Raw genomic sequence first — 21,192 nt, 5'->3', positions numbered from 1 at the left:
TAAGCAGAGTGCTGGCGTTCTTTCTGTAGTTCCTTTGCGCTAGGACTCAGGATAGTTTTACCAAGGTCCATTCGTAACCGTGCTAGGATGTATAGAGAAGCCATAGAAATTCAGAAGCACAAAACCAAGTTTTACAGAAAAGAAAAAGGACTGAAATTAGTCATACTGTGGGTCTTAGTGGCAGAAAAAGCGAATATCACCATCTAATCCCCACTACTAACTCCATACTAGAAGTCGTTGTGATCCCGCGATCTTAGGCTGCGTTCTGATGACGTCACGAACATACTGTTGCGTAGAAACGTACAAACGGCTGAGACTGCTGCACTTGTTTAAAGTTGAAACTACTTTCTGACTCTTTACAGCCTCCGATGATGTGTCCAGCATTAAGAGACGAAATGTTAGCCACAGGAACGTGGCTTGGGCCTTGTTCTAATTATGATATAAAAATTGTCGCTGCAGGAGTGTGCAGTGGCATTCTGTGAGCGGCCCGTGTCCGCAGGTGAAGCTGTGGCTGACGCTCAACGAGCCGGACATCTTCTCCCTCGGCTACTCGACCGCCGCGGCGTTTGCGCCTGGCGCCAACTCTTCCGGCATCGCCGACTACCTCATGGCCAGGACCATCCTGCTGGCGCACGCGCGCGTCTACAGACTCTACGACGAGCAGTTCCGTGAGGCTCAGCAAGGTAGGCGGCCAGCGCGTACGTAGCTTGTAACCGATAGGAGGTGAAGGGGAGAGGAACGCGGTTCTCTGCAACAACCTGTCTTCACACTTCTTGAAACTATGCCGCGTTGTTACGAGGGTCACTCCAAAGGAAATGCACACTATTTTTTTAAAATTCATCTTTCATTCTACATGTTTTAAAGTTTTACAGAGTGTAGATACATCCTTTAGGAACAATATTTTCATTTCTCCACATAATTTCCATCCCTCTCAACTGCCTTACGCCATTTTGGAACCAGCGCCTGTATACCCGCACGATAAAATTCTGGACCAAGCTGTTGGAGCCACTGTTCGGCAGCGTGCACAAGGGAGTCATCATCTTCAAACCTTTTTCCACGAAGATAGCCTTTCAGTTTCCCATAGTGATGGTAGTCACATGAAGCCAGGTCAGGACTGTAAGGCGGGTGTTTCAGTGTTGTCCATCTGAGTTTTGTGATCGTTTCCATGGTTTTTTGACTGACATGTGGCCGTGCAGTGTCGTGCAACAGTAAAACATTCTGCTTTTGCCGATGTGGTCGAACACGACTCAGCCGAGCTTGAAGTTTATTCATTGTCGTCACATATGCATCAGAATTTATGGTGGTTCCACTTGGCATGATGTCCACAAGCGAGAGTCCTTCGGAATTGAAAAACACCGTAGCCGTAACTTTTCCAGCAGGAGGTGTGGTTTTGAATTTTTTTTCTTGTGTGAATTTGCATGATTGCCTCTTCGTCTCTCGTGAAAAATGATGGAGCCATGTTTCATCACCTGTCACAATTCTTCCAAGAAATTCATCTCCACCATTCTCTTACTGTTCCAAAAGTTCGCTGCATACCGTTTTCTTGTTTCTTTGTGAACCACTGTCAACATCCTGGGAACTCACCTAGCACAAACCTCTTTTAACGCCAACGCTTTCAGTATTCTGCAAACACTTCCTTCCCCTCTGCCAACGTAGCGTGACAATTCACTGTGATGCGTCTGTCAGCACTCACCAATCCGTTAACTCTCTGCACATTGTCCGGAGTGTGTGCAGTACGAGACCTGCCGTTGCGAGGACAATCCTCAATATTTTCCTGCCCGCTTTCATCACGTAACCTGCTTACCCACCGACTAACTGTACTGCGATCGACAGCAGCATCTCCATACACCTTTTTCAACCTCTCGTGGATGTTTCCCACTGTCTCGTTTTCACAGCACAGGAATTCTATGACAGCACGTTGCTTCTGACGAACGTCAAGTGTAGCAGCCATGTTGAAGACATGCTGTGACAGCGCCACTCACAGAAACAGTTTGAACTAAGTTCGGAAACAAGCGGGAAGGATGTATCTACACACTGTAAAACTTTCACACATGCAGAATGAAAACTGTATTTTTACAAAAATAGTGAGCTTTTCTTTTGGAGTGACCCTCGTATGTAGTGGTCAAATGAATTTCTTGGAGGAACCCGACGCTCTCTCTCCGTCAGCTGAGACCAGTTTCATGGTTGCTTGTGGCTTCCACGAATGTTCTCTCCTCACTTCCAGTCCCCCAGCACAACAGACTTTTCATTTCCCGTAACATACTCAATAATTCCCATTCATTCACGTTTTCAATAGCTTTACGATTTGCGGAACTAGCAGGCATAGGAACTTGTACCAGTGAGCGTTACGCGGCTCCGAATCTGTCTTATGTATGATGATCCGTTCACCTAGCTGTTCATAGGCGTTTACCTGTATTCTTCCCCCCTGCGGGTCCGGGGATTAGAATAGGCCCGAGGTATTCCTGCCTGTCGTAAGAGGCGACTAAAAGGAGTCCCTCCCCCTCAAGGGGGTAGTTAGCACCTGCGTCCGGAGACGGACGGTTCCACGACCTCTATTTGCGGTCATTTTGCTTTTTCACTTCTCGTTTCTTCCTTCCTTTGGTTGGTTCCTTTCTTTGCTCTTCTCCACCTCACTGTCTTCCTTACTCTTTCCCCTGCAAAATCTCCTTGCCTTCTCATTGCCTTCTTCTCCTTGCCTTCTCATTGCCTTCTTCTCCTTGCCTTCTCATTGCCTTCTTCTCCTTGCCTTCTCTGGTCTCCACCTCGGCGTTTGAGACAGTCTGTCCTCTCTCTCTCTCTCTCTCTCTCCCTCTCTCTCTCCTTTTTCCTCTTCTTCCTTCCTCCCTGTGCGCGCCTGAAGGCCGACCCACGAGTTCGCACGCGTAGCCGGTGACGGGGTAACGCGTAATTCCCCGCCCTGGGTAGACATGTAAGGCACGCGCGTACCCCTTGGTAAAGGCCAGGCCCGGGGAGGGGTGATTGCCTGAGCTGATACCTTCTGACCATGCCGATTGGTCCCTCCGTCTGTTTCTCGGGAGGTGTGACCTGAGGTGTAAATATTCACCTAAGGCGGGAGTGCCCTCTGAGAGGGTCCCCACAAGGAAGGAGCGCGCCATCGGAGACGCTGGCAATCATGGGGGATTCCTCCGCAATGCACTCCATCTCTCTCGACTTCTGCCCAAAAACGGAAACTTGACCAGCTACCAGTGACAAAAGTACTACCGCCTGCCCCACAGTTCCTCGTCATTTCTCGATCTGAGGACGGAAAGGATTTTTCCTCTGTCAACCCTTTCGTTATCCAGAAGGGCGTAGATGCCATAGCCGGATCTGTCAAATCTTGTACCAGGTTGCGTAACGGTACCTTATTACTCGAAACTGAGAGCGCCTTTCAGGCACAAAAACTGCTTTGGGCCACACTCCTGTACACGTTCCCTGTCCGGGTGGAGGCTCACCGAACTTTGAATTCGTCTCGTGGTGTGGTCTATACTAGATCCCTCGACGGCTTGACTGACGAGGAGATTCAATCTTTCCTCGCTGAGCAGGGCGTGACGGCTGTCCATAGGGTCATGAAAAAGGTCAACAATGACCTTGTACCGACCCGGACACTTTTCTTGACCTTCGATAGTGTTCAGCTGCCATCGCGCATCAAGGCGGCCTACGAGGTCATTTCAGTTCGCCCCTATGTCCCGACACCTACGCGCTGCTACCAGTGTCAGCGTTTCAATCACACTCGACAGTCTTGTTCCAATGCGGCTAAATGTGTCACTTGTGGCAGGGACGCCCATGAGGGTGACTGTCCACCTCCGTCTCCTCGTTGTGTGAACTGTCAGGGTGACCATGCCGCATCCTCCCGCGACTGTCCTGTCTATAAGGAAGAACGCTGTATCCAAGAAATTCGGGTCAAAGAGAAAGTGTCCACCTCGGCTGCTCGCAAGTTATTGGCTAGTAGGAAGCCCACGCTGCTCCCAGCGGGGAAATACAGTACTGTCCTCGCCTCTCCTCGGACTACCAGGGAAGTGGCAACCCAGACATACGATCTGACCTTCAGCACCACGGTCGTCCGTTCGGCCAGTGGTAAGATCGCACGGTCGACGTCTCCTCTTCCTCCCATCACCCCACAGACACCAGCCCCTTCATCAGCTTCTGCTAAGACGAAGGCCCAGAAGTCAGATGCACGGGCCTTCAAGAAGGAACCGTCCCGTGCAGACTTCCTACGTACCTCGACCTCCCAGCCTTCGACCGGTACTTCCACCAAACGACCTTCCAAGAAGGCTCGTAGGAAGCACAGTTCTCCTTCTCCGCCACGGCGCATTTCTTCTCCTGCGCCACCCAGCGGTTGCCGCCCCAGGCCGTCATCCGTTTCGCCTGGCCGCACCGCTGGTAGCCGAACATCTGGCCGTTCACCGGCGGAGGAAGCTCCCCCTCCCGGCCATCTTCCCAAGATGGCCGATGAACCTATAGACCCAATGGACGATGACTGTCCGCCTACTGATAGCGGCGGCAGTGCTCGCTCGAAGCCAGGCCCTCAGCGGCCTTCGAGGTGACCCCTTCTTTCATCTTCCTTTTTCTTTTCTTACGATGGCACTTATTCACTGGAATATTCGCAGCATTCGCTCCAACCGAGAGGACTTGAAGTTGCTGCTCCGCTTGCACCGTCCGCTCGTCGTAGCCCTCCAGGAAACGAAGCTACGCCCATGCGATCAAATTGCCTTGGCACACTACACCTCTGTGCGTTTTGACCTACCCCCTGTGGTAGGTATCCCAGCTCATGGAGGGGTTATGTTGCTTGTCCGGGATGATATTTACTACGATCCCATCACGTTGCACACCGGCCTGCAGGCAGTTGCCATCCGCATTACTCTCCCCACTTTTACATTTTCCATTTGTACCGTTTACACTCCATCGTCGTCTGCCGTTACCAGGGCAGACATGATGCAACTTATTGCTCAGCTACCTGCACCATTTTTGTTAACTGGAGACTTCAATGCCCACCATCCCCTTTGGGGCTCTCCAGCATCCTGCCCGAGGGGCTCCCTGTTAGCAGACCTTTTCAACCAGCTCAATCTTGTCTGCCTCAATACTGGCGCCCCTACTTTTCTTTCGGACACATCTCACTCCTATTCCCATTTAGACCTCTCTATATGTACTCCCCAACTTGCACGCCGGTTCGAGTGGTATGCACTTTCTGATACATATTCGAGCGACCACTTCCCGTGTGTTATCCATCTCCTGCAGCATACCCCCTCTCCGTGCTCATCTAGTTGGAATATCTCCAAAGCAGACTGGGGGCTCTTCTCTTCCAGGGCGACCTTTCAGGACAAACATTCACAACCTGCGATAGTCAGGTCGCACACCTCCCGGAAGTCATTCTCACTGCTGCTGAATATTCCATCCCTCACCCTACTTCTTCTCCACGTCGCGTACCGGTCCCCTGGTGGACCGCAGCATGTAGAGACGCTTTACGTGCTCGTCGACGTGCTTTACGCACCTTTAAACGCCACCCTACAGTGGCGAATTGTATCAATTATAAACGATTACGTGCACAGTGTCGTCGTATTATTAAAGAAAGCAAGAAAGCCAGCTGGGCTGCTTTCACAAGCACCTTCAACAGTTTTACTCCTTCTTCTGTTGTCTGGGGTAGCCTGCGCCGGCTATCTGGCACTAAGGTCCACTCACCAGTTTCTGGCTTGACGGTCGCGAATAACGTCCTTGTGGCCCCTGAGGCTGTCTCCAATGCCTTCGGCCGCTTTTTCGCAGAGGTTTCGAGCTCCGCTCATTACCACCCTGCCTTCCTCGACCGCAAACTGGCAGAGGAGGCTAGGCCACCTAACTTCCGCTCCTCGAATCGTGAAAGTTATAATGCCCCATTCACCATGCGGGAACTCGAAAATGCACTTGGCCGATCACGGTCCTCCACTCCAGGGCCTGATTCTATTCATATTCAGATGCTGAAGAACCTTTCTCCTGCGGGTAAAGGTTTTCTTCTTCGTACTTACAATCGCATCTGGATTGAGGGACATGTTCCCGCATGCTGGCGCGAGTCTATTGTTGTCCCGATTCCTAAGCCGGGGAAGGACAAGCACTTGCCTTCCAGTTATCGACCCATCTCGCTTACCAGCTGTGTCTGTAAAGTGTTGGAGCGAATGGTTAACTCTCGATTGGTTTGGCTGCTCGAGTCTCGACGCCTACTTACCAATGTACAATGTGGATTTCGTAGGCGCCGCTCTGCTGTTGACCATCTAGTTACCTTGTCGACCTTCATTATGAATAACTTCTTGCGGAAGCGCCCGACCGCGGCTGTGTTCTTTGATTTGGAGAAGGCTTACGACACCTGTTGGAGGGCGGGCATTCTCCGCACCATGCATACATGGGGCCTTCGCGGTCGCCTCCCTCTTTTTATTCGTTCCTTTTTAATGGATCGACAGTTCAGGGTACGTGTGGGTTCTGTCCTGTCAGACACCTTTCGCCAGGAGAATGGGGTGCCACAGGGCTCAGTTTTGAGCGTCGCTCTCTTCGCCATAGCGATCAATCCAATAATGGATTGCCTCCCAGCTGATGTATCAGGCTCCCTTTTCGTGGACGATTTTACCATCTATTGCAGCGCGCAGCGTACGTGTTTCCTGGAGCGCTGTCTTCAGCGTTCTCTTGACCGTCTTTACTCCTGGAGTGTCGCCAATGGCTTCCGTTTTTCTGCCGAGAAGACGGTCTGTATTAACTTCTGGCGCTACAAAGAGTTTCTCCCACCGTCCTTACGACTCGGTCCCGTTGCTCTCCCATTCGTGGAGACAACAAAATTTTTAGGTCTTACATTTGACAGGAAACTTAGTTGGTCTCCACATGTGTCATATTTGGCTGCCCGTTGTACCCGTTCTCTAAATGTCCTCCGTGTTCTCAGTGGTATGTCGTGGGGAGCGGATCGAACCGTCCTACTTCGCCTATATCGGTCGATCGTCCGCTCCAAGCTGGATTATGGGAGCTTCGTATACTCCTCTGCACGGCCATCCATCTTACGCCGCCTCAACTCCATACAACATCGGGGCTTACGACTTGCGATCGGAGCGTTTTATACTAGTCCCGTCGAGAGTCTTCATGCTGACGCTGGTGAGTTGCCACTCACCTACCGGCGCGATATACTGCTTTGTCGGTATGCCTGTCGGCTACTGGCAATGCCCGACCACCCGTCTTATCGTTCCTTTTTTGATGACTCTCTCGACAGTCAATACGGGTTGTATGTCTCTGCCCTGCTACCCCCTGGAGTTCGCTTTCGTCGCCTCCTTCAACACCTTAATTTTTCACTCCCTGCAACCTTTCGAGTGGGCGAGAGCCACACGCCACCTTGGCTCCAGGCTCAGGTTCGCGTCCACCTTGACCTCTGCTCGCTCCCGAAGGAGGTTACCCCCAGTTCAGTCTACCACTCCCGTTTTGTCGAACTTCGTTCGAAGTTCATTAATATGACCTTCATTTATACAGATGGCTCAAAGACCAATGACGGGGTCGGGTGTTCTTTTATTGTCGGGGCACAAAGTTTCAAATACCGGCTCCATGGCCATTGTTCGGTCTTCACAGCTGAGCTCTTTGCCCTCTACCAGACTGTTCTTTGCATCTGCCGCCACCGACATTCTGCATATGTCATCTGCTCCGATTCCCTGAGCGCTATCCAGAGCCTCAGTGATCCGTACCCGGTTCACCCTTTCGTGCACCGGATCCAACGCTCTCTTCAACAGCTGGTGGACGTCGGTTCTCCGGTTATCTTTATGTGGGTTCCTGGCCATGTCGGTATCCCTGGGAACGAAGCTGCAGATGCCGCGGCCAAGGCTGCGGTCCTCCAGCCTCGGACAGCTTCTTGTTGTGTCCCTTCGTCAGATTGTAGCAGGGTAATTTGTCGGCGCATTTTATCGCTGTGGCATGCCGATTTGGCTGCACTTACAGACAACAAGCTTCGGGCCTTGAAACCTCTTCCCGTGGCTTGAACGTCCTCCTCACGCCCTTCTCGGCGGGAGGAGGTAGTTTTGGCCCGGTTACGAATTGGACACTGCCGGTTCAGCCATCGCCATCTGCTGACGGCTGCGCCGGCGCCGTTCTGCCCATGTGGGCAATTGCTGTCCGGATTTTAACACCCTGCGTCTTGATCTTGGCCTGCCATGTACTGTAGAAGCCATTTTAGCGGATGACCCACGAGCAGCTGCTCGCGTTCTTCATTTTATCAATTTGACAACCCTCTCAAAGGACATTTGATTATGCTGTTCCTTTTTTTTTAATCCTATGCCTGTCAGTCTGTCTTTTATCGTGTTTTCCGTTTCGTTGCTGTTTTAAACTTGTGACTCGCGGTGCATTCCTAACGTAGTCTGGGCGCTAATGACCGTTGAAGTTGTGCGCCCTAAAACCACAAAACAAAAAAACCTCTATTCTTATTTTATTGTTCATTAGTTGACCAACTCCAACCTCTACTTGATTTTGTGTAGAAAGGTCTATAACCTCTGCCCAAAAATCCTGTGCTTCCTGCAACAACTCTTCAGTGATCCTCACTATATCTACCTTCAACCCTATTTTCACGTGTCTAACCTACCTACTCTATTAAGACATAATATCCCACGCACTGACCGGGAACATCAGTTTTTTTTCTGATGACAGCATCCTCCTGAGTAGTCACTGCAAGGTGATCCAAACGGGGAATATTTTACCTCCAGAATAATTTACTCAACGAGATGGCATTATTATGTTACATTGCAGACCTGCAGGGCCTCGAGAAATATAACGGTTCTAGTTTCCCTTGGCTTCAAGCAAGCAGTAGCAACGCCATATTGACTAACGCTAAAAGGCCAAATGAGCGAACCCTGCAACCATTGAAAAATAAATATATAAATACTACTTTGTTTCATCATGTCCATCTTTCATAGACACACAATTTTTATAACGTTTAATTCGTTACGTACTTCTTGTAATTCTCTGTACAGTTCTCTCTACAATTGTGTAGATTTCTGTATCGCACGAGCCTGGATTTCAGTTATTGAGCACGAAAGGCAATCGTACCCAGGTATGGACTGTACGTATGAAGAGATTATGCAAGCTGCATTACTGGGGAGCAGCATCTACACAGACGACATAACAGCATGTGGGTCGCTGCTCTGCCATACATGAGAGATATTTCGAAAGTCTGTTCCTGCATCTTTGTTTTAGGGGATCACAAGACTATCTAACGTAGCTCATAGTGATGAACTTTGTTTCATAAATTTGTACTTCATGAACTACGCAAGATGTGAGGGAAATGTAACATTTGACTGCACTTCCAACAAGTATATAAACGTTCCATGTGCCTCTTTCTACGTTCAAGAATAAAAAACCGACGTCAGATCCGATGAGAAATGTCCTAAGCAACTGAGTTCATCGCAGCTGTGGTACGATTTTTTTAGTTCATCCAAAGATGCTGGTAGCGGTGGCACATAATCCGCTTCCCTTACGGATTTGTAGAAAGATCAGTGGCAAATCGCGATGTCTGCAGACTCTGACGTCAAAGTGGCGAGTCTAGCGTTATTGTTAATTAATTTTCTGGCAAACTCGATTTCTGAGAGAGCAATGACAGCCTGAGGCCCAGACTCTGCACCAGGGTCGGCCAAGGCGTGTGAGACTTCACGCGGTCACTTCATCAGCACAGTCGATGATGCCCACGGGTTCTGTCAACGCCATTTTCTGCCCTCTCCGCACCACCAGCTGACCAAAAACCTGTGGTTTACTTTGTCATGAAATACGCTTGGGAAAACTGAGGAACAAAAATATGTTTGTTAGATGCAGTTACCAAGTTTGCAGCACGTGCAACAGAGGATGATACGAAGCAAAGTGTGTACAGGCGCATGAGAGAGACTCAGTGTGTGACCCTGGTGTGTTTCAGGCAGGGTAGGTATCACTCTGGAATGCAACTGGTACGAGCCTCTGACCAACAGCACGGAGGACGCCGACGCTTCTGAACGTCAGCTCCAGTTCCAGGTAAGTCGCGTCCACATGATGTCATTCATGACTCAATAACCGCGTTTTATCAGGGAGCACAGTTGTTTTCATGTTTTTTTTAAATACCTTTTATTGCGTGTTCCTTGCATCACAATTACAGCTTCTCGCTATGATGTGGACCGAAACAGTTTTACAATTTAGGCTACAGGCTCTCAGTCAAGATGCTGACCATTCACAGTACCCATTTGTCAGGCAGATATGATTTCAGTTTGTGTTTACTGTTAATTTGGTCATCTACTACATTCCTTACATTATAGATTATTAGGGCTGAATATACCACTAATTTCTGTGACACACTAAGGCTGAGTAATGGATAGAGTAAATCATTTTTCCTTCTAGTAGCATATTTAAAGATCTGATTGTTGTTTTGAATTTGTGATTAATTGTTGGCAACAAATTTTGTAAGGTAGAAAATGTACTGTGAGGCTGTTGTCACTACATCCAACTGTTTAAAAGACCTGACAACAATACGTTCCAGAGTGCGTGCAACATACTAACCTTACCACAAATTTATATGCAAAAAACATTTTTTCTTCAATGACAAGTTATCCGGATAACACATTAGAGAACGAAATACGAAAAAGTGAGTCACTCTTCCTCTCCAAAATCTGGTATTATCGCCAACGCAAAAGTTGATGGGCTTAGACATTTGAGAAGAAGATCTGTAACATGACTCCTGACAATTTAGAATATTCTGCTTCATTTATTGATTAACTTTCAGGCGTTACTGCGAGTGGTGTGGCCATGCCCTGTACAGCGCTGAACTGCCTGTCTTGTGTCTTGCCGAAGTCCAGTGACAGTCCATTTGCGGAGAGTCATTCACTAATTTTCAATGAAATATTATTTACATTCATGACTATTAAATTTACTCCAATATGCTTGATTATATAATTCTTCCACAGTCAGCAAGGAGAATTATTTCTACTTCTTGGATATATGATGGCAGGTGAACAAAAAAAAAGAGCGAACCCAAACTCGACCCAGTGGTGCACCTGTAGTGGTTATTCTCGATCCTGAAGACGATCTTTCGTTGTGTACTCTCCTTGCGTTTCTTAATTCAACGCTATGTATCCTTTCAGTCAGGATGAAAACTAATTCCCAGAAGATCACCGATGCCACGATGTTTCAGCTTCCTTAGTAGAATACAATGAACTGTACATTCAAATCATAGTAGATAGTGTAAGTGTAAACCATTGAATGTATTCGATACAAACGCTGCATTTGTACAGGCAGCGAAAGACAACATTAAAGTCAACGGTTTAAAGGGTCGTCCAATGAAGGCAGTAGAAGCAACTACTGACTGTGAAAATGCTGAGCACATAGCAACTGAGTTTTTCTTGCTGGACGAGGGTCTGTTATTTCGCGTATCGTGTTGGCTTGGTAAAATTTGTAAGGCGGCCACGACAGTCATAATTCGAAGAGGTAGCTGCATTTCAGCGATGTTGTGTTTTTGACCAGTGGGAGACTGGAAGGCCCGCCGGAAAGACTGTCCAACACGTTGGGCGGTAGGTTTCAGACGAGGACGTTGCCGGTCCCGGAATTAAGAGAGGAGGAGACGCTCACCATCTTGGCGGCAGACTGCAGGGTCGTGCAGGCGCACGCCTGGACCGCAGGCATCGCCCACCGCGTGGGCATCGCAGCGCGGGTTAGGACCTGCGCACGTGCAGACTGCGTTTCGTATGGTATGCATTACCCGCAACCCACCCCTTTTCCAGTTGCGACAACAGACGGAAATAGCGTAGAAGACTGTCTCCAAATATTGCATGTTTAGCCCCCACCCCGGCAACGGCCTTCCCGCAGTGGATACATAGGTTCCCTTGAGATCACCGAAGTTAAGCGCTGTTGGGCGTGGCCGGCACTTGGATGGGTGACCATCCAGCCGCCATGCGCTGTTGCCATTTTTCGGGGTGCACTCAGCACCGTGATGCCAATTGAGGAGCTAGTCGACCGAATAGTACCGGTTTCGGTCAAGAATACCATCATAACGACCGGGAGAGGGTGTGCTGAGCCCACGCCCCTCCTATCCGCATCCTCCTCTGAGGATGACACGGCGGTCGGATGGCCCCGGTAGGCCACTCGTGGCCTGAAGACGGAGTGCACCCCCCACCCCTCTAACCCCTCACCAAACAGTCTCCACAATTGACAGAATTCAAGAAACTCCATTGAACTCAGTGTTGAAGTATCCAGGGACTTCCAAAGTTTATTCACAGTCGTAACAACGCTTTACAAATCATCACATCTGCTGGCTGCAGTTCTGCGCCACAAGCTAAGTCTAGGAAAGGTAATCACCGTATCACTGAGAGACACTGCCCCTCCGCTCCTTCCCCCCCCCCATTCCCCCACAGCTTTCGCAATAGTGGACAAAATCAGCTTCACATACACCTACAGGAGGGAATATTGGGCAAAACGAGAAGAAAAGTTCCTGTAGTAATTCGTCTCAAAACGAAAAGCTTTTGAGATATGGGTCTGACTGCCATCTCTCTGTTATGTATAAGTAGACACTATAGGCAAAGCCGTATGTAGTTACCATGCATCCTCACACACCCTTAAGCCCTTCTTCGCAGCGAATCCAGCACCGTTCCTCATTTACCTGTCTCCGTTCGCGTTGCGTCACATGCAATGAGCCCACGTTCTTGTAAACTCTGCTAATTGCCGATGGATTGAGCATAAATAAAAAGGCCTTTAAATGTCCTGACAGCCGAAATCTAACGGATTCAGGTTCAGTTGACAGGGGAGTCATACTACCAGACCTCTTTGACCAATCCATACCCACGAAACGTGTGGTGCCCATTCGTTCCCATACCATATCTCCTTCTGCAGGGGTACCATTCCCATTTAGCGGTGGTAATTAATCTGCTTGATAATGTGTATGGCCTGCGAGTCTACCACCGACAATCCCTCTCCATACATAGATACCGAAGCAATCCTGGTGCGCCACCTCCCCAATTGCTCGAGGATTTGCATCTGCCCACAAGTGGCAATTGTGCTATTTGCATGCACCATTAACTCCAGCAATAAATGGGCTGTACCACTGAATACTAGAAATTACTTATCACAACCAAACCATCCTGTATCTCAATGAGTATTGGTTTACAGATATGTATTGGTTTCCAGATAGGAACTTTTCTTCTACACCCATGTAAGAATATGTCCAAAATTTTAACTTCTCTGCCAGCTGGTGGTATGGACGGTGGACAGTGGCTCAGACTCGTCACAGCTCACGAACGAACAGCACCACCAGAGATGCGGGAGATGCTTTATTTGAACTCAGCCGCTCTCAGCAAACGGATAAGGAATCAACCGCGACTCGGTCGTATGTAGTACTTCATGTCAGTAACTACCTACGACGCCTATCTGCTTTATGTATGCCAACCTTGCTGTGGAGTTTGACTTTCTCTATATCATTACTTGCATTTCCTCCGTGTAACGCACATGATTAACTTGGCTTCATTTATGGATTACACACTCCTATCAGGCACAGATGGAGCTGCCATAAGTTTAAAAACAAAAATAGCACTGCATTCAAAAATACATTACAAACATCTGATATATTCATGTAGTTGCATGATGCTCATGGTCGATTTCTGACTTCACAAAATATTAAAATTTGTCATTATTATGATTGCTAATCAAAAATGTATTTCTCATCTGTACTAAATCTCCGTTTCATTATTTGCATTCCTTCCGTGTACTGCACATGACAAACTTGGCTTTATTTATGGATTGCACACTCTTATCAGGCACAAATGCAGCTGCCTTAAGTTTAAAAATAAAAATAGAACTGCATTCAAAAATACATTACAAACATGTTATAAATATATATTCATATAGTTGCATGATTCTCATGGTCGATTTCTGACTTCACAAAACATTAAAAGTTCGTGTTCATTATTATGACTACTAATCAAAAATGTATTTCTCATCTGTACTAAATCCAAGACTGGGTTGGCAGCAGAGAGCGAGAACGCGAAGAAACCTTGTTGGACGTTGGTTTCTCGCTCATACCACCATGAAGAACGTGGGCACACAAAGTATTAGTAACATTTAAATGGAATGATAGTGTTCTGAGGTGTATCAGTTCCTGGGAGAGACTCTCTGCATCTCAGATTTTGCGTAATCATGTTGAGCAACCGATTCTTCCGCACAGGGTGATGGCAGCTGTCTGCGACGCACCTGGTATTGTATCCTCTGGGCTCTATGAACTGGCAGTACACCAATGAGCTGTTTGATCAACTACCACGTCAGGACATACCGAACAACCACAATATTGGCCTTATTCTAGTCAATTTATATCTGAAAACAGATTAGATTAATAATTTAACGATTTCTGTCAATCAGGGAGACTACACATATGACTGTGAGAGGGACGCTAGGAAGAGTGTTTGTGGTCTAAAGTTCATTGTTGTATACAACTTTCTGCTAGGACGGTTTTAGCAACGTGCTGATGACTTCCTTGCTGTTGGCGTCAAGCCCACAGTGGATGACGAACCCTGCTCTACTGTTGACAGCTGGGGATGTACGCGCAGCCCATATTTTCGTCCAGCGGCGACTTTCCGGAGGTGGTCAAGCAGCGGGTGGCGGCCAACAGCGAGGCAGAGGGCCGCACGAGGTCGCGCCTGCCAGCACTCTCCCAGGAGGAGATAGACTACGTCAAGGGTGAGTCGCCGGCGTCAGCTGCAGAGGGGGGCGCCGCCTCCCCCGTGCCCCCTGCCCCTGTCACGCGTCACAGCAGAGCCCAGCAACCGCCTGGTCTATCCGCGTGGTCTACACGCGTGGTCAGCACGCGCCTGTGTTGTGCGAGTGAGAGCGCCAAATGGGTTAGCGAACGTTGGCGGAAGTTGCCGAAGATTGCCGATGCTAGTGACAGCTGCATGAGCGCATGTACAGTTGTGGACAAAACGAGCGAGAACCCTCCCCTTTTCGTTATGCTGATCTGCACAGCTTTAAAGTCTGCTACACCGCGTAACAGGCAAGACGACGAAGTGCTACCAACATACTATGCACAGGCGTGAAATTGACAAACCATCCTAATTTTCTCAGACTGTTTTCAATCATGTGTGTGACTATATTATTTCTCTGTCTCGTGATGACTGGGTGTTGTTTGATGTCCTTAGGTTAGTTAGGTTTAAGTAGTTCTAAGTTCTAGGGGACTGATGACCATAGATGTTAAGTCCCATAGTGCTCAGAGCCATTTGAACCATTTTTTTTTTTTTTTGCTATATTAATGCTGATTAGTGTGTTAAACACAACACGTAAATATAAGATGTAAATGAAAGAAGAAACGCTAATTAGTATGAACTCTGCTAATAAAAATGAATTTCAGCTTATCGAGATAACATGTTATAGTAAGACAAAATAGTCCAGATCGTTACGAATTTTATGCGCATTCGGCTGGGAAACGGTTTGTGTCAACGTTCAGACCAGTCATACCGGCTTACCGTTGCTGACCTACCATGAAAATGTGCAAATTTAGCAATGCGTGAAGATTCATAACGAAATTCAGTTATAAATCATTCAGTGCCACACACGTATGTCAAATCAATTATTGGCAGAAGCTGAAAAAGTAATCAGTAACAAGTATGAAATTCTACAAGAGCTTCATATTTACACCCACAGCGCGCCGGTACAGAATAAAGGTAGCAATAAAACGTATTGAGGGCGCGAGAATTTCTTAAAATTGCTTTACTGATAGTCTATCTGCCTCCATCGAGATTAGAACCGAAAACAAACCAGACTTCCCTTGCAGCAGCAAACACCTTTCGCTACGCTAGCAGACAACCCAAGCAAAGAGCCCTCTATTATTACCCCAGACTTAAATAAGCCGGCAATTTCGCAATGAAAATGGCAAAATGATCTGCAGTTTCTGTTGCATACAGTTTCCTGCACTCAAAAACAAGAATTTTCTACCTTTATGTCACCGCTAATGTGATAATCATTCGCGATGTTTATCGAAATAAAAAAGTACTGTAATTAAGCGAGTAAATTTAGTAGGATAATTCTGCACCACCCCAGGAAATAAACGGGTACATAGCTGCCAAACGTATTCTACAATGTTTCTAATTCTCCATTAGACTCGCCACAGCCCGAAAATGTTCATTAGCCGAAGTGTTTCTTAAACTACCAGCAATGGGAATTCTCGCACTTCTAAAACGCGGTGGCATTAATAGTGGGATCTAAATTGTCACGTGTATAGGCAAATGGATTTTATTTGCATTCCTGTAAACGTGATTTGTATCGAAAGCATATCTACGAGTAATATGCTGATGTATCGACTGCAACTAGAACATTTCCAATAAAGAGTAGGGGGAATTATTTATGCGGCCCTAATCTTCAGTAACTGTCGTAGCTATTTTCGTTGTTAGGATTTCGTCACCTAAATCGGTAAACATGGAACCCTACTAGTCTCACTTTCTTCACCGTCTATCTGTCTACCCAGCCCTTAAAACCCGGTTTGCTAATTCGTAACGATCTGGGGTTCTTTGTCTTACTAAAACAGTTATGTTATCTCGATAAGCTGAAATTCATTTTTATTAGCACAGTTCATACTAATTAGCGTTTCTTCTTTCATTTATGTCTTATATTTACGTGTTGTGTTTAACACGCTAATCAGCATTAATATAGTCACACACATGATTGAAAACAGTTTGAGAAAATTAAGATAGTTTGTCAATTTCACGCCTGTGCATAGTATGTTGGTAGCACTTCGTCGCCTTGCCTGTTATGCTGTGTAGCAGACTTTAAAGCTGTGCGGATCAGCATAACGAAAAGGCGAGGGGTCTCGCTCGTTTTGTCCACGACTTACAAGCGGCTGGCACGGCCCGTGAGCCACTAGGATTTCACGCTTCGGCACTCCCTTGCACGCAGGCGGCGAATTTACAGTGAGCACATGCGCGATGCGCTCCGCTTAACATTAGACTTGAGCGAAGTTTATCCGAGTGACGAATAACGAATTCAGATATAAATTACTATTCGTTATTCGTGAATCACAAAAAGGAATAAAAACATTTATTTGTCGTCTGGGAACAGAGAGAGTTAAGCATAATAGATACCCCTGAAATGCAGTTGCATTTATAGCTCCAGTTCTTTGTCATTCTTTTCGTTTCTTTTAAATTAGTTTTCAGTTCAACTCTTGTTTTGAAAAGTGTCATCACAAAGTTTATTTGATTTACAGATACTTACCATTGTGAAACGAAGGAAAATACGTTCTACACAAGCAATACACTCCTAATTCGTCATTAATCATGACTTTTACGTTTGACTTTCAGCTCCTAATCTTCTTCAATAACAAATGAGATATTATCTGTTCCGCTTTAGTGTTTGAAAAATAATTCGTTGTGATTACACTTTTAACTTCAGTTGTCAAACCACATTCCTAATAAAATCTTTTAACGTCATAATGCTATTCGAAACTCGTGACCCTACTTCTTTGACTGCTATATGTCTAAAAGTTCGTTGTAACCCTGCTTTTGGTCGTGTACAGCAATAGAAGTCGACTCCTTGTTTTTAAATCGTGGGTAAGACTTTTCTGCCATAACTGCAGTTGGTGTAGAAAGGCGAAAAACCTCTTACACTTTTATATACTCGAAAGCAGTGTCTCTTCGGAAACTTTTGAATCTCAAACTCTACGTAATTGCATAGACAGATGTCGGATCAAAAAACTGTTGTATATTCTAACGGCAAGGTCACTCAGAATTGATCCTGAAACACTTTGGATGACTACGGAAGTCCAGCACCATTCCAGAAACGTTTTAGGACACTTTAGATTAAAAGTACTGTGATGTTAATCGGTTGGAACCGCTGACGCCTTGGTTGGTTCAGTCATTTTGCACCATAGCAAACACGAATTGCGTAATTATACTAAGAAGGCACCGTTATCCGAAAGTGTTAGCAATCTAAGAAAGGTTTGTAAGATTGAGAGTTATTGTGGGCTGCATTCTCATCGTTGGCTGCTTACTTAACAGTTCTTACGCCATGTTAGCAGTGGGAGGGGAAGAGGTATTGGCATTGCGGAGACAGATGAAGGGGGCCGAGTCTGTAGAGTAGTGGGGCTGTAACGCACTAGGCGGATCTTATGCCGCGGCCGGTAAAACTGTGACGTATGTTGTGGCCCGCGCACTGAGCCGCTGCGACAGCCGCCGCTTATGAGAACTCTAGTGGCTGCCTTCAGTGTCCCTGCACTTGTCGAAGCAGCCAGACCTTCCACGCATTCTGAAACAAATTTCATGATGACTTCCGACAACTGGTAGGACTTGGGGGTATTTCTAGTTCTGGAGGGAGGTACAATATGTCTTCAAATTTATAGGCACGTCTTTCTGAAATATTATTTTGTAAAACACACCACGCATTTACTGCAGCAACTGAAAATGCATCTCTAACATCCATTGGGCGATGCAAAATTCTCCGTTCTCCATTTATTTCCCAGAGTGTATTCTATAGATGCCTAGTCGGAGAGCCCGCATCTCGTGGTCGTGCGGTAGCGTTCTCGCTTCCCGCGCCCGGGTTCCCGGGTTCGATTCCCGGCGGGGTCAGGGATTTTCTCTGCCTCGTGATGGCTGGCTGTTGTGTGCTGTCCTTAGGTTAGTTAGGTTTAAGTAGTTCTAAGTTCTAGGGGACTGATGACCATAGATGTTAAGTCCCATAGTGCTGAGAGCCATTTGAACCATTTGAACCTAGTCCGAGAGTTGGTGTTGAAAGGTTCTCTTATTGTTTGTTAAACTTATTTCTCCATAAGGACGCAATAAATCTTCACATATAGCACGGCATCGGTACTCCTTTGATGTGGTGCTTTTCTCCGGTACTTGTAAATTTTTGTTAACAAGATTTTCGTGCGAAACTCATTGCATAAAATTAGGTGAGTCACTGTATTTTCCGTGTGCTCTAACATCTATGTAAGTGAATCTATAATCCGTAGCACATGAAGCAAATAAAACGACGGAAAAATAATTTTTATAATTACAGTAAAGTACGTTTGTTATGAGAAAAAAAAGCAGAATATATTCCACCTCTCTGGGCTAATCGGTCACAACTGGCTACAACGGCTGCTTAACATTGCGGTGCTTAGTGTGTTATAGTCCAAAGAGATGAGACCGTCTGCTACTAGCATTTTTATGTTTCATTTGTTGTGCTGCAAATCAAGTAAAGCTGTGCTCAACTTAAAAGATGAATTCAGCACTGCAGTGGTGTGCTCTTGACTTCTTCCCACCTCTGGACAATTGCAGCCACTTAGGGAGCGATCTGCATTTCAATACGTACTCTGAGATACGGTATATGTGGACTTGGAATTATTGTCACTGTTATAGGGGAGAAAGTGATAAGAACAGCCGCAATCGTAGGACCAAACGGGGATTGAATCCAAAGCCCAATTTTTGGGCTCTGGAACTTAAGCCATTGAGCAATGAAGGCACATTTTTGGGTGAAGCATTAATAAGTTATTTATAAAACAGGAACTGCAGTGAGCCAAGGGAACAAATACTAATTCTGTACAAGAAGTAAACAAACAGAATAAAATGTTATTCGTTACTTAATTCACAGATAATTTATTGGTGAATAAATTTGTTTGAATGACCTACTTATTCGAATAGCTATTCGTACAGAAATTTATTCGAATAATACCCATTCTGGATTGAAACTTTCACTCTGCAGCGGAGTGTGCGCTGATGTGAAATTTCCTGGCAGATTAAGACTGTGTGGCAGACCGAGACTCGAACTCGGGACCTTTGCCTTTCACGGGCAAGTGCTCTACCATCTGACCCACTCAAGCACGACTCACGACCCGTCCTCACAGCTTTACTACCGCCAGTACTTCGTCTCCTACCTTCCAAACTGCACAGAAGCTCTCCTGCGAACCTTGCAGAACAAGCACTCCTGGAAGGCAGGATATTGCGGAGACATGGCTTAGCCACAGCCTGGGGGAAGTTTCCAGAATGAAACTTTCACTCTGCAGTGGAGTGTGCGCTGATATGAAACTTCCTCCCAAATTAAAACTGTGTGCTGGACCGAGACTCGAACTCGGAACGTTTGCCTTTCGTCAGCAAGTGCTCTACCATATGCACTACCCAAGCACGACTCACGACCCGTCCTCACAGCACTTTCATACCCGCCTCTCTTCAACGCTACACCTTACCCTTCCTTTTCTTTATGTTCACATTATCAAATGCAACAGTTATAGTCTGTTGTCACACTCCCACCATAAATCTTTGTATCTAATCTGTTCTGTTCAAAATACAGGGTGAAAATTACTGAACTACATAAAAAAGTAAATTATTTACAAACTATGGCATACATATACTTTATTCAAGACGTATACGTCACTAGAGATATTCGGATTTAGGTTTTGACATGTTCGATATGCCTGCCATCATTGGCGATGATATGGCGCAGATGAATAGCGAAATTCTGCGTGACCGAATGAAGTGTCGCAACATCGACGTTGTCGATGACCTCCTGAATGGCTGTTTTCAGCTCAGCAATGGTTTTGCGGTTATTGCTGTACACCTTGTCTTTAATATAGCCCCACAGAAAGGAGTCGCATGTGTTTAGATCCGGAGAATATGGGAGCCCATGTCAGTGGCCTCTGTGTACCCCAGATCCAGAATGTGGTCCCCAAAGTGCTCCTCCAGGACATCAGACTCTCTGCTGCTTCGATGGGATCGAGCTACGTCTTGCATGACCCACATCTTGTAAAAATCAGGGTCACTTTGGATAATGGGGATGAAATCACCTTCCAAAACCTTCACATACCGGTTGGTACTCACAGAGTCGTCAAGGAATATCGCACCGATTATTTCGTGACTGGACATTGCACAGCACACAGTTACCCGTTGAGAATGAAGAAACCTCTCAATCGCCAATTGCGGATTCTCAGTCTCCCAAGTGTGCCAGTTTTCCTTATTGTCGAACCCATCCGAATGAAAGTGGGCTTTGTTACTAAACCAAACCATACATGAGCATCTGAATTCCCACGTTTCCTAACGCAAACCGTTCAGAAGTTATCACAATTTTATTTCATAGAGTTCAATAATTGTCACTCTGTATGTCTATATATCAGTGCGATTTTAGCAGCTGGCTGAAAACGAGCATTAAATCATCAGCTATTATTTCACGGAAATATACAGTTCCGCAACTGAAACAATGATCTTCAATAACATTCAATAATTGGTGATCACTTTAATTTACGTTATACTCTGGTAA

General features: G+C 46.4%; 1 protein-coding gene across 1 annotated transcript in view; it reads left to right on the top strand.

The window, feature by feature from the left end:
• The window catches only part of LOC126198841 (myrosinase 1-like), a 151,670-nt gene that overhangs the window by 83,157 nt on the left and 47,321 nt on the right, over positions 1 to 21,192 (top strand). The window contains exons 5-7 of the mRNA XM_049935423.1: positions 500 to 683; positions 9,887 to 9,981; positions 14,511 to 14,658. Coding sequence (XP_049791380.1) covers positions 500 to 683; positions 9,887 to 9,981; positions 14,511 to 14,658 — 427 coding nt within the window. The remainder of the gene's footprint in view (positions 1 to 499; positions 684 to 9,886; positions 9,982 to 14,510; positions 14,659 to 21,192) is intronic.

This window comes from Schistocerca nitens, chromosome 8 (genome assembly GCF_023898315.1).
Source record: "Schistocerca nitens isolate TAMUIC-IGC-003100 chromosome 8, iqSchNite1.1, whole genome shotgun sequence".
NCBI lineage: Eukaryota > Metazoa > Arthropoda > Insecta > Orthoptera > Acrididae > Schistocerca > Schistocerca nitens.
Note: the sequence above shows the minus strand (reverse complement) of the source record. Positions and strands in the feature narration are given on the sequence as shown.